The 14,205-nt window shown below is 38.0% G+C and overlaps 1 protein-coding gene across 3 annotated transcripts in view; it reads right to left on the bottom strand.

Moving 5' to 3' along the window:
- Positions 1-407: 407 nt before the first annotated feature.
- GRAMD1C (GRAM domain containing 1C) overlaps positions 408-14,205 on the bottom strand; it is a 106,316-nt gene continuing 92,518 nt past the window's right edge. For all 3 annotated transcript variants that reach the window (XM_025377444.1, XM_025377445.1, XM_025377448.1), the window contains 7 exons: positions 13,828-13,970; positions 12,955-13,058; positions 11,100-11,276; positions 9,414-9,471; positions 7,549-7,659; positions 7,205-7,310; positions 408-2,164 (listed from right to left, as the gene is read on the bottom strand). In XM_025377444.1, the coding sequence (XP_025233229.1) occupies positions 2,084-2,164; positions 7,205-7,310; positions 7,549-7,659; positions 9,414-9,471; positions 11,100-11,276; positions 12,955-13,058; positions 13,828-13,970 (780 nt within the window). In that variant the 3' untranslated portion in view covers positions 408-2,083. The remainder of the gene's footprint in view (positions 2,165-7,204; positions 7,311-7,548; positions 7,660-9,413; positions 9,472-11,099; positions 11,277-12,954; positions 13,059-13,827; positions 13,971-14,205) is intronic.

The following is a 14,205-nucleotide window of genomic DNA, read 5'->3' as shown; positions in this document are numbered from 1 at the left end:
GGAACCCGGAGGATTTCCGAACTGCGTGAGACCGTGGAGCGGCCAGCCTTCATTCAGACGCCGGCAACAGGCGGTGGGGGAGCTCTCCACCGCAAAATGTTATCCAAGTACCTCCCCCAGTTTCGCTGACCTTCTCTTAAAGGCCCATCACTGCCGCCGGATCTGTTCATTTAGCAACCTGTTCGTTTTCATGATTTCTGGCTAGCAGCCTTTACATTGGACCAGCAGGCCTCGCTAGTACTTTTGTTCCAGTCGTCTGCGTATTTGAGATGAAACTGCCCTGAGATGAGAGTCCTTTTTGGGTTTTATTATTGCACAAAATTTCTTTAAAGAGTGTAGGCCCATGTCCACGTTTCGCTACCGCAGGCTTTGTAGTTTTGTTTTTAAGTAGAAAAAGAAAACTACAATTCAGAAATTTTTTATTTTATTGATATTCAATTTACATAACAGGCTCAAATTTTATTAACTGAATTCTGCATCCATACGAATTTAGTCTTAATTTAATAAAGCAACTTACTTTGGTAATCTTCCTTGAGGTATGTTATAAAATACAACTTTCAAAGAAACATCACAAAAATATTGTTTGTCGATCATTTTTGTGACTTTAACAGAGAAATCTTCATCTTGCTCACAGCCAGACACTACATAAATCCTTACCAAAACAAAACAAACCCAGGTAGGCCCACTGATACCCCTAGGTATGCTTAGTTGGAATTCACCCAGAGAAACCCATTTTCCCTCTAACGGAGTCAATACTTTCATTCTCTACAGGTATCTCAAAAATGACTATAATAATGCCATGTGGCTTTGGGGACTCTGGGGGAAAATGAAACATTTAATTAAAGGCAATAGTTGTTCAAACAGAATGTAGATACATTATATACATATATATATGTATATAGATATATATGTATTTTTTCCCCAGAGAAAGGGCTCGAGACAAAACAGTAAAACACTTCAACTTTCCCTAACTCTTGAAAAAATATCTGATTTTAAGTCAGTTTACAAAGTTCTTATTTTAATGAGCCACTTGTATGGAGACACATATGCATAAAAACTTTTTATGAAAGAGCCAAAGCTTGTATCTGAGTTACAGCTTCAGAGTCAGTACACTTATACTGGGACATACGTACCCCAGAAGGTTTTATTAAAGAGCTAAAGTTTATGTCTGACTTATAACTTACCAACCAAAACAAGTCACACACATACATAAAGAAGGAAGCCATACATGGTCACTGAAGGTACACAAATTATTTTCAACCAGATGGGTCGCTTCCACCATGAAAGACTGCTAAGCTGAAGCCAATGTTTGTTCAAGTAGGCATTCGATCTGTCACTGAATGCCCAGATTTTAACATAACCTTCTGGTTTTTAAAACTCAGAGGACGGTTCTTCCTTTTGACTCTTGGTATCCTACATGAGGAGGCAAGATAATCCCACCTCTGATAGTTACCTTAAGAGAAAACAACTATTTCTTTCATAAAGATACAACATGGCAGAAGATCCTTTCTGATAATCATCATCAACATGCAGATTCAAAAAGTATGACTATTAAATTTGCATGCTAAATAAATGAAGACATTATAATATTTACAGTACACAAACCTGGAAATGTTATATGTCTGAAAACAGGACCTTTAAAATCAGTAATGACATAGAGGTTTCCTATATTGTCCTCTTTATCCTCTTGGTCTTATCTCAGTTATGAAAGCAGCCTATTGGACCTGTACTGATTCTGTGGTAACAAAGCATCAGACTTCACTGTAGAAATGAGACCATACCACTCCGTTCAGGGTGTGTCACTTTCTTTTTTTATCAGAGAAATTCAGTTCTCCAATATACTTCATGGTTCACTGAAGAAACTCACAGCTTAAAAATATCTATAAGAAGTGAAAGATGGATTCTTAAGGCCAGCAGAAACTAATTATCAAATAAATGTTACTGAAAGAAATGTTCATATTAGAAATCTCAATAATGAAAAAACATAGAAATGTTCTATGCCAAAATCCTTCCTTCGTCTAGTTTTCTCCCAGGTATTTTCTTTTAGTTCCAAGTATCTCTGCGGTTTTAGTCCTTCAGATCACTAGCTTTCAACAGCCATGCCAGTCTTATTCTTATTTAGTAGATCAAATGTTTTCTGAAGCATAATGAGTGAGCTCTTCAGCTGTAAACAAAATTAATTTTTAAAATCAGATTAAGTTTTCTAATCAGATTTGAAAATTTCTATTTTTTATGCCCAAAATTTACAGTGACACTTAATATAGTTTTGTTTATACCAATGCACAAATAAAACGTTAAATACAAAATACCTGATTCTTTGGGGTATCAGTATGATTGCTACAGAGTTCTTCCCATTTGCTGGAGTATTGTACTTCTTCCTGCTTCTACATAGTCTACCTCCCAATAGGTCCATTAATCAAATTAAGCGTAGTGACAGACTTGTTTTCCTAAACGGTTTCTGAAGTTGCAGTGGTCTCCTCAACTATCCCCTAAACAACTCAAGTTTTGCTTCAGTGCCTTTGCATGCTCTTACCCTCATGTTCTTCACCTATCTAAAACTTACTCATATTCACACTCTTCATGTAGTTTTCCCCAGTCATTCTGCCTCTAAACTCCCAAAGCATTATCCTTACTACTTAACACTTTGACACTGAATTTTGTAATTTTGGTCGTTAACAATACACCTGGACAGCTCATTTCTCTAAGAAAATTGGATGCAACTCAAGAGCAGGCATTATGTCTTACTCTTTTTTTTTGTATTCATTCATTCAACAAGTATTTGTTGCTTGCCTATTACATGTTGGGCAGTGTTCTAAGCACTGGATATACAATGGAGAACCAAATAGGGTCTGTCCTGTCCTTCATGGAGCTTACAGACTAGTCAGGGATCCAGAACTATTAATAAAACAAATAATCACATCCATAAATACATACTTAGATATTTTATTAAGTTTTTGACTTGAGCAATTGGTGGATAGCAGCATCATTTTCTGAAATGAGACCCACTAAAGAATTAGGTTTTGGATTAGAGGCAAATTGACATTTTGGACATAATCAGTTTGAGAATCCTGTTAGTTATACAGGTGAAGATGCCAAGTAAGCAAGTGACTGTATGAGTCTAGAGCTCAAGTCGAGGTGAGAGATATGTACTTGGGAGTTGCTGCTATCTGAACATTTGTGTCCTCTTCAAAATTCATGTTCAAACTGAATCCCCAATGCAACAGCATGAAGAGACGTGGCCTCTGGAAGGTGATTAGCTCATGAGGGCTCTTATGAATGGATTAGTGCTCTTATAAAAGAGCTTCAGGGAACTAAACAGTCCCCTTTTTTGTCCTTCAGTCCCTTCTGCCAGTTGGCCACCAAACATGCCAGAACCTTAATCTTGGACTCCTCAGCCTCCAGAACTGTGAGCAATAAATTTCTGTTCTTTATAAATTACCCAGTCTCCAGGATTTTGTTACAGCAGCACAAATGGACTAAGACAGGAGTCACTGGAACATGTGGTTAAAGTTAGGGTGTGAATAAGATCACCTAAAGGGAGAGTAATAGAGAAGGGAAGAGAACCTAACACAGAGCCCTGGAACATTTGGGCCAGGAAGAAGTCAGGCAGAGGAGATGTTTTTATTGTTTATTTTTTTTGTTTTTTGGAAACGGAGTCTTGCTCTGTCACCCAGGCTGGAGTGCAGTGGCGTGATCTCAGCTCACTGCAACCTCCGCCTCCTGGGTTCAAGCAATTCTCCTGCCTCAGCCTCCCGAGTGGCTGGGACTACAGGTGCCCGCCACCACCCCCGGCTAATTTTTTGTATTTTAGTAGAGACGGGGTTTCACCAAGTTGCCCAGGCTGGTCTCAAACTCCTGAGCTCAGGTAGTCCGCCCACCTCGGCCTCCCAAAGTGCTAGGATTACAGGTGTGAGCCACTGTGCCTGGCCAAGGAGATGTTTTTAACTAGCAAAAATTAGTTTTACATTTTCCTAAGTGAAAGAAGCCAATCTCAAAAGACCACATATTGTATTATTCCATTTACATAACATGTCCAGAATAGGCACACCCATAGTAATGGAAATCAGATTAGTGGGTGCCAGGGGTCAAGGGTAGTGAGGGATGGGAAGTAACTACTAATGTGTACAGATTTTCCTGTGGGGTTATGAAAATGCTCTGGAATTAGTGATGATGGTTGCACATCCTTGTGAATAAAAACTTTTATTGTATGTGAATTATATCACAAAAAGATGTTTTTAATGGTTTTAAAGAAAGCAAGATTAGATACATTTCAAGAAAGAAGTGTGTAACTCTGTCAAATGCTGACACTGTAGGATGAAGACTGAAAAAGGGTACATTCTTTTTACAAGCCAGATGTCACTGGGGACCTTCGCTCGAGCAATATTAGTTGGGGAAAGCACGGGAGAAGAACACCGGGCAGGAGTGAGCTGAAGAGTGAATGAGTGGAATAAATACACACATCCAACTTTGCTCCCTCAAACCCCACTAATAAAGAGATTTTTTAAAAGACATAAAGCTGTAAGGGCAAGGAGAACGGAAAAGGAGACAACAGTAATGCAACTGGAAAGCAGACGGATGGAAACTGGAAACTGGAAAGCAGACGGATGACTTGGCAGGCCTAGAAACGCTGAATTGAAAAAGTAAAAGTAGGGAATGCTGAGAACCAACAAAATTAACCCCAAAGAATCCTCAAAAGGCTCAGGTGTTAATGACCAGGAATCTCTGGAAGTGAGAATAAAGAAGGATTGCTTGAAACTTTTGGCATCTGACCTTTCCTACTACCTAGGCAGAAGTCTGGAATTTTACTTTCTGTGCAGGATAAAACAGAGGGTCTCTGGCTGCCTGGCTTGAGGGACACCAAGGCATTGTTAAGGATAGCAGTACATACCAGAAACAAGGGTAATACATGAAAATGTATATACTGAATCCTGGGACCATCCTTTCGGCCTTTCCTTCCCCTATCCTTCTTCTTCTGCTCAGCTCCCAAAATGCTGCAGCCAGCCCTAAATCCACCAGGTGGGAGACTAGAGGAGTCTTCTCTGTGGAAACTGACCCAAAGAGGCCGATACCAGGATTTCTCAGCCAAGAGCCCAGTCAGATCTACAGAGAAGTTTGGGGTACACCAGCCCAATCCATATGTTAAGAGCTTCAGATCCACACAAGAAGATAACCAAGGGCTACCAAACACGAAAGAAATTCTCTAACCTTAAAGATAGAAATTAAAATGGGGGGAAGATCTTGACGGAAAATGAGTAGGCCAGAAGAAGATTTAAAAACTTTAACTATCAGTAATATCTTCAGAGAGATAAAGATATTGTAGCCATTAAAAAAAAAAAATTGCAGCAGGGAGCAGTGGGTCATGCCCGCAATCCCAACCCTTTGAGAGGCCAAGGCAGGCAGGTCTATTGAGCCCAGGAGTTTGAGACCAGCCTGGACAACATGGCAAAACCTTGTCTCTATAAAAACTGCAAAAATCAGCTGGGCATGGTGGCTCACACCTGAAGTTCCAGCTACAGGAGGGTAAGGTGGGAGGTTTCCTTGAGCCCAGGAGGTCAAGGCTGCAGTGAGCCGTGTTCATGCCACTGCACTCCAGCTGGGTGACACAGTAAGACTCTGTCTAAAAAAAAAAAAAAAAAAGATGGCCGGGCATGGTGGCTTATGCCTTTAATCCCAACACTTTGGGAGGCCAAAGTGGGTGGATCACCTGAAGTCAGGAGCTCAAGACCAGCCTGGCCAACATGGCGAAACCCCATCTCTACTAAAAATACAAAAATTAGCCGGGCATGGTGGCATGCTCCTGTAATCCCAGCTACTCAGGAGGCTGATGCAGGAGAATCACTTGAACCTGGGAGGCAGAGGTTGTGGTGAGCTGAGACTGTGCCACTGCACTCCAGACTGGGCGACAGAGCGAGATTCTGTCTCAAAAAAAAAAAAAAAAAATTGCAACACCACAAAGAAAAGAAATCATTCAGAAAATTAATAGCTCTTTGAAATTGAAAATTTGTTAGCAAAAACTGAAAAACTCAATAGAAGAATTTGAAGATAAAATTGATAAAATATCCCAGAAGTAGAACAAAAAGACTAAGAGATGGAAAGAAAAGGTAAGAATATTACACAATCCATCCAACGGAAGGCTGACATCCGAATAACAGGAGTTGTAGAAGGTCAGGAGAGAGAAAATGAGAGGAGGAAATAATCAACTATATGACTCAGGAAAACTTCCAGAATTGTAGGCAAAAGTTTCCAGATTAAAGAATCAAAAGTGTTAATAGCCTCAGAATTCTCAATAGCAATACTGGAACCAAAAGATAATGGAGCAGTGCCTTCAAAGTTCTAGCCAAACCATTTATAAGCAAGAGAAAAAGCAGAATGAAAAATTTTCAGTTAGGTGAACTCTTAAAATATTTACCTCTAAATTATCTTTCTCAGGAAGCTACTGTTGGATGTGCTCCATTAAAAGGAGGAAGGTAACTAAGAAAGGAAAACACAGGATACAGGAAGCAGAAGCCACACATAGACAATAGGAACCCCAGGATGATAGCTGTGCACCAGGCATAGAAGGCTACTGGACCTGACTGGAGCCATCAGAAGGCCTCATCAATTGAGTATGTACGTGAATAAAGATTCTGAGAGATTTATAAACGGAAAATTGGGGGATTAAATGTCTGTAAATATTAGTAAAAACAAATTGGCAATAGTAGTAAAAATACTAGTAAGATAATTATGGCACATTTATACAGTTGAATCTCATGCAACTGTTAAGGGGGAGTGCTTTATATACTGAGATGGAAGTATCTCCGAGATATGTGGTGAATAGATAAAAGTAAAATAATGGACAGTGTATATAATAGCTACCATTCCTATAAAGACAGCTTAATAGTATGGATCGAATTTTATTGAGAAGGATCAATGAAAATGAAGTAGATATATACACGCTGATATGGAAACATCTTCAGAATATATTACTAATTGAAAAAAGAGGATATACAACAGTGTATATTGTATACTCCCATTTTGTAAATAAATAAATAAAAGTGACTACACAATAAACATAATACCCTTGCCTAATAGAGACTGGCAGGGGTATTTGGCTCTAGCAGGGGGATTTTTTCAAACAACAGTAGGGTAAATATTCTCTCATAGAAGAGCGACTGATTCATACTGGGATGAAGTTACTAAGTACCGTGATGATCAAGTTGCCTACCTCTTCAAGCATCACTATGGAGTCCCGGAGCACTCCCTTTAAACGATGGGCCTGAGCTTTATTCTTCTGAATATTTTCTGCTCTTGACACCATATCAGAGGCTAAACTGAAAGAAAAATACCATCTTCAAAATGTGGAGAATAGCTTCTGATCTTTTTTTCATTTCCAGAAATCGTCAGAGCCCCATAAATTTGCAAACAAAACACAAAATTAAACAAAAAACAGGCCGTTTGTGGCTACAGGATAGTGAGCAGACCACAATCTCAAACTGAAATTAAGTTTTCTGCAACTAAAGAATTACTGAAATAATATGGTGAATACAGGTCAGGGGGGAAAAGACTTACTTTAAAGATTTCTCTTCTTGGAGGCGGAGACGGTAGAAGGACTGAGCAGCATGTTCTATCTTTGACAGCTTCAGAAACAGTGTCACATTCAACAAAACTAACAACACCACACTAGGCAGAGCAAATCATATCTGTTAATCCACACTTTTCCAGACCTAAAGCATTGCTAATGCAGAATATACATGCAAAAGCTTCAAAAATGTATATTGTCTACACTGTTTTCTAGTTATTGTTATTATTTAAATCAATTATCCCTATTACATGAAATAATTACTTTTAAGTATTAAGTGGAGGTTGAGGGAAAAAATGGAAGGTAATTAGAGTGACAATACAAGTCCTCGAATAATCCTAACTCACAGGTTTGGGGTATCTGTGACATCTCTCCCATCTGCTAGGAATCCTAGTCAGTGTTGACGTGAGACCACCAGCTTTGAAATCCACTAGATAAGCTTTTAGGATCTATTTTTGGGTGCCTTTGGCTTAGGCAATTACACACCCATAATGCTGCCTTTCAGAAAAGGAAATGAAGATCAATATGTAGCTGATCTCAGGTAGAGCATGATGTATCTCTTATTCCCGGTGGAAGTCAGCAAAAAAAAAAAAAAAAAAATTACCATTCAGCAAAAATTATTCTAGTTCATCTTGGACAAAGGAAGTATCAAGTCCCAAATATACATGAATGCTGTCATATATAAAATGTTACATGCTAAATGAACTTATTGTATTGGTTTTCACAGCAGCCTTTCAAGTGAATGGTTACATAGCTTATATATATATATATGCAAATATATAGGTGGCATCATATCTCTCTACTTTTTCTATTAAAATATTAACTTGACCTTATTCACTTTTACTCATCAAGAAGATTTATTTTTAAAAACTTAAGATAGTAGCAAGAAAATCCAATCTTTGAAATTATTATGGCATTGAAATAGTATACAGATTAATATTCCAACTTTTGAGTAAACATTTTCTGTAAAGTAATGCAAAAGAACACTGATAATATTTGCTATTCAGAACTGTCATAAAAAACTGATTTAAGCAGAACATAAAAATCTTCCATAAAGCCCAAAGGAACAACAAACATCTTCTATGTTCTGAAATCTATAATTAGAAAAAAAAACCCAGCTAATATTGAAGCTCCAATCCAAAAAATTATCACCTTCAATATATCACTAAGTCAGAACCAATTCAATTAAATCTAACAGAATGCCTCAAGATTCATATAGAGCCACGTAGATATTAGTATTCTAAATATGACTGGCTAAGTGGATTCCTATAGAATACCCTGGGATTCAGACATTGTCCCAGTATTTTTTAACAGGTAATGCTCATATCACTTGCATCAGAATAACCTGGGGTGTATGTTTTAAAATACTGATTCCTGATGCCTACTCAAGAACTACTGAATCAATCTCTGAGACAGGGGTCAAGAAATCTGCATTTTAGCAAGCACCCCAAGTGATTCTTAGGCCCAGCAGAGTTATCTAAGAACCATTTGTCCAACCAAATAGAGGAAAAGAGTATTATTGGGACTTCCCCAGCATGTATATATCAATATTCCCTTTAAATTTAGGGAACTCCCCATAAAAACCTATGATGGTGTAAATTAATCAGATTAGCTAAAAAATAAAAACATTTGTTGAATGAGCACTTTGTATTTCCTCAAATTTAACAATTCTTCTTAAAATCATATATAAAGCTAAAAATCTGAAATCTATAAAATTGCTATTTTTATAGGCCAGCAATAGTCAAATAGTGGTCATTTCTACACAATAATATACAAATACATTCAAATTCTTTTGGAAACTAGTTAAAGATAAATGCTGACACAAGCAAAATAAGCATTCACAACAAATACTTACAAAATACTCATCACCACAATAAGAGTGACGTTATAGTTTTCCATGTCCTTTTTCTTTCCTGTAGATCACAAGAAAAAGGCTGCATTAGAATGAGAACTGTGATTACAACTGATCCAATTTATTTATTTATTTATTTTTGAGACGGAGTTTCACTCTTGTTGCCCAGGTTGGAGTGCAATGGCACGATCTCAGCTCACTGCAACCTCTGCCTCCCGGGTTCAATCGATTTTCCTGCCTCAGCCTCCTGAGTAGCTGGGATTACAGGTGCGCGCCACTGCGCCCAGCTAATTTTTGTATTTTTATTAGAGATGGGGTTTCTCCATGTTGGTCAGGCTGGTCTTGAACTCCCGACCTCAAGTGATCCGCCCGCCTCGGCCTTTCAAAGTGCTGGGATTACAGGCGTGAGACACCACGCCCGGCCCTCAACTGACAGAAATTTCATACTCATTTGAAAAGAACCAAAAAAGAAATTTTAAGTTATTTGTAAAGATAAAGTGATTTAGGGTAAATTCCCTGCACCCCTTTTTAAATTTCTGACATCCTGAGTAATATGAAACAAATCTACAAAGAGAAAGCTTACAGCACTCCTTAAATTTGGCCTATATTGCAAATTACTCTAAAATTAAATAAGCAATTCAATACGACATGCTTGGTAACTAAGTAGCTAATAATCAATAAGCAAATATCTCTCCAACTAATATTTGAACTGGGCTTACATTAAATGCTTCCCTCATTAAAAAACAAAACAAAATAAAACATTATCACCTATTCATTGTTACCCAAACTTTTAAATTCCAAAATTAAACAGCCATTAATATTAAATAGTGGATAAACATAGTCACACTAAACTACAAGCCTCAAAGGAAGATCTGATAAGAGGATGAGAAGCTATGACAGTTTTATATCTTCAAGAGGAAGAGAATAACAGTTATTAAAAGTAAGATGTGTTCAAAATTGAGAATGAAGATAATAAAAGTCCAATTTTATCTTTGCAGTTTTGCTGGGCTGGCCCTGACGGTATATAAGGATTAAGAGAGCAGTACACTCAAACATGGAAATTGAATATCTATAAATGCTAGGCAGCAAATAAATGAGCAAAGTGGTTCAGAACTTGGCAGAGTGGTGATTGTGGTGGGGGCTGTGGCAAGCTGGGGCGCACATAATCTAACAGGGCAGCTACTACTATGCTCCAACCAACTGCTGCCATGAAGGGATTTCAGTGCTGGGCTGTCAGATCTGAGTTTTTATATAAAAAGGTCCAATTTTAGCCAGGTATGGTGGTGCACACCTGTAATCTCAGCTACTCAGGAAGCTGAGGCAGGAGGTTCACTTGAGTCCAGGAGCTCGAGGTTACACTGAGCCATGATTGTGCCACTTACAGCATGGACAACAAAACGAGACCCTATCTGGAAAAAATAGATAAAATTTTTTAAAAAATTTAATGTCCAATTTTTTAAATGACACGTGGGCCAAATAAAATATATTGGTTATAGGCTTGCCATTTTGCAACTGCTCCTTTATACTTACATATTAGTTATCTTTAAGGAAATCAGAGTTTGATAAACATTATCAAAAAAGGAGGGAAGAAACAGAGACCTCCTGACATATCTTACAAACAAGAGGCACGTTCTGCTTCCTACAACTAAAGTATAAATCTTTCATCTCTGTTTACCAGGTGACAACTACCTGTAATATCCCCTTTGGCACCTAAGCCCACATGTCCGGAGGAATGCTGGGAAGAAAGTTTAGGAACTGTTTCTGCTGTTCGGTTGAATGCTCGCCTTCTCCTTCGTAGGCCAGTAAGTTTTCCAGGGTCTTCAATGGCCTGATTTAACATAGATTCTTCAATTGACAAATCTGATTCTAAGAAAAAACAAAACAAAACAATCTTTAGATAGTGGGGAAAGCTCCTCAACTTTAAGATACTGGTTTTTGCTGGTGATTTTTGATAATTTTCTTTAATGAATTCCTTAGGTTCTTATGGCCTAGATTTAAATTTTACACTTAATGAAAAGCTTTAGAGAGTACAATGACCCCATAATGAGGTTTCATTATTCCAGGAAGAATGTGTATTAATAAGTGACGGGATCATCAGAGCAAATTTGCCATGTGCTATGTTATTAATACATATTAATGTAATGATTTCAGTTATGGAAACAACAGGCCACCCACTTACACTGGATCATTAGAAAGATTTCAGAGACAGATTATGGCACTTCTCAACCTTACAGGAAGGAGTAGCATATACTAGTTTTAATTTTCAACAAGGGTTTGCAAGAAAGGAAGCACTAGCAGAGAAAATCTGTAAACAACCTAAAAACCTTATTTTTATCATTTTCAACCTGTTCCTCTGCCATAATTTTTTATTAGAAACTTATTCAGGGGCCAAACTAATTTTTGAGTTTCATTTTTCTCTGCTCCTGATGAAGAATTTAATAGTGAAATAGACAAGGAAGAAAGGCAAGGAAAATTATCAGCCAACTAGATGATAAGCCTTAAATTACCTTGAGTTGACTGACCACCAGCTTTTCTTCAACTAAACTTAAATTATGCTCATATGTGTGTGTGTGTAAATATATATATATATATTTCTCCCATGTATATGTTAAGAAATATCCAAAGAGAACCATTGTATCGTTTTCTCTAGTCAGTCTCTAGTACCCACCTCCACCAAATCCACAGATGTATGTACTATCATTGCCAAGTGGCCCTGTATAAGCCCAGGAAGGCTGCATCTGATAAGGAAGGTGACCCTGAGGACTCCCCAGAGGTTAGACAGCACAGGTGTGTATCTACGAGCAGGTTATGCAGTCAGCCTCCTTGGCTCCTTACAGAGGCAAAGGGGTATGAGAGCTCTTAACTGTGTGATCTTGATAAAAGTTACTTAACCTCCCTGTGTTTCAATTTCCTTTTTTAATAAAATGAAAAATAATAATTGTACCTTGTTCTGAGTATGAAATGAGTTAATATTTGTAAAGCACATAGAACTTTATTATATATGTCTGGGATATAATAAGCATTATGTCAGTGTTTGTTCAGCCGGGCACGGTGGTGCCTCACTAATCCCAGCACTTTGGGAGGCTGAGGCGGGCAGATCATGAGGTCAGGAGTTCGAGACCAGCCTGACCAACATGGTGAAACCCCCGTCTCTACTAATAATACAAAAATTAGCCGGGCATGGTGGCACGTGCCTGTAGTTAGTTCCAGCTGCTCGGGAGGCTGAAGCAGGAGAATTGCTTGAACTCAGGAGGCAGAGGTTGCAGTAAGCCAAGATCGCGCCACTGCACTCCAGCCTGGGTGACAAAGCAAGATTCCATCTCAAAAAAATAATTAAAAATAAAAAAAAGTGTTTGACCAATGAAAATTAAAAGTTTTGAAATTCCCCAAGTGGCAGAAAAAGTGGAACAGTGGGAACCACTGTAGTGGGAGTCGTTCCAACATCATTGACCAGTTTCCTGTTATGAACCCAAATGAAGAATCAATCCATTTTGTTAATAAAGCCCATCTTTACAAAAATAGATAAATAAAAAAATTTACAAACCAAGCTGTTTGAAATAGTCCTCCAAAGAACTCCAGGAATTCTTTTCAATTAAAGATTTGACAAGGCCCCATGGCTGTTTTCTATATTTCACATCTGTGGAAACTCTAGTAGAATGAGAAGGAAAGAATATTTATTTAAAGAGCAGACTTCAGTTATATTTGTGTTACAATTAAATGTAAGATTGTATTCAGCGGAAAGCCAAAAAGATTCAAAGTCATTAATATTATAAAACAAAATGCGTTCATTGATAACTTTTATTTAAAAAAATCAATGTGTGCCGCTAATAATTTCATCAAATTTTCCTTCTAAGTACTTGCCATTTTACTTATTTCCTTTCTCTAGCCCTAAATTTTATTTATCTAAATAGCAATAAAGGCTCAAAATAAATACTAAATTTTCTAAATTCCTTGTATAAAAAATCTCTAGTGGTCATACACTAGGTGAAAGTAACTACATTAACCAGACTAGGCCAAGTCCATCGCTCTCTGTAATGCACAGACATTTCTCATTTCCCACTGCAGCACAGCCAATTACTGCTCACTGAGCACTTCCACAAAACTCCCAGCCCCTTTGCCATTAAACAAGGTCACGTGACTGGTTCCGGTCAACGGATTGTGTACACAGTTCTACAGCTTTCTCTTCCTGTGGCAACTGAAACAACACATACTCTGGATCAGGTAGCTCCGGATGTCAAAGCCTTCACCAAGCAGGGACCTTAGGTGAGACGCCCCACTCCTCTGCTGACCACCGTTGGAAATGTAATTTGAGCAAGAAATAAAACTGTTGTGTAAAGCTACTACTAAGAATTTAGGATGAATAAATTACCAGGATATAATCTAGTCTATCCTAACATACTCATTTACAGCAGCTCACCTTAGCCTGCACTTCTGTTTTGAAGATCGGATGATACAGTATCTGTTCACGGTATAGAAGTAATCATGGTAGGGGACATCATGTGTCAGTACTTCTGAATCTACCAAATAAAATCGTGCTTCCTGACTTTCTTTATACAGTGTCTGCCAAAATAAGATAAAAAATGTTTGTATGTATATGGTTAATATATGAATCTTCTTGCCAATTTAGAACATGTATACTAGGATTCCTTCTCAAAACTTAAAAAAGACATGAGAAACCTATAGACAAAGCTAGAAGAGCCTACATGCTGACTCTGTTGTTTATAAATTGAGAAAAAGAGGGCCGGGTATGGCGGCTCATGCCTGTAATCCCAGCGCTTTGGGTGACCAAGGTGGG

Source organism: Theropithecus gelada, chromosome 2 (genome assembly GCF_003255815.1).
Source record: "Theropithecus gelada isolate Dixy chromosome 2, Tgel_1.0, whole genome shotgun sequence".
Taxonomy (NCBI): domain Eukaryota; kingdom Metazoa; phylum Chordata; class Mammalia; order Primates; family Cercopithecidae; genus Theropithecus; species Theropithecus gelada.
The sequence above is the reverse complement of the archived record's forward strand: the minus strand, read 5'-3'. Positions and strand labels throughout refer to the sequence as shown.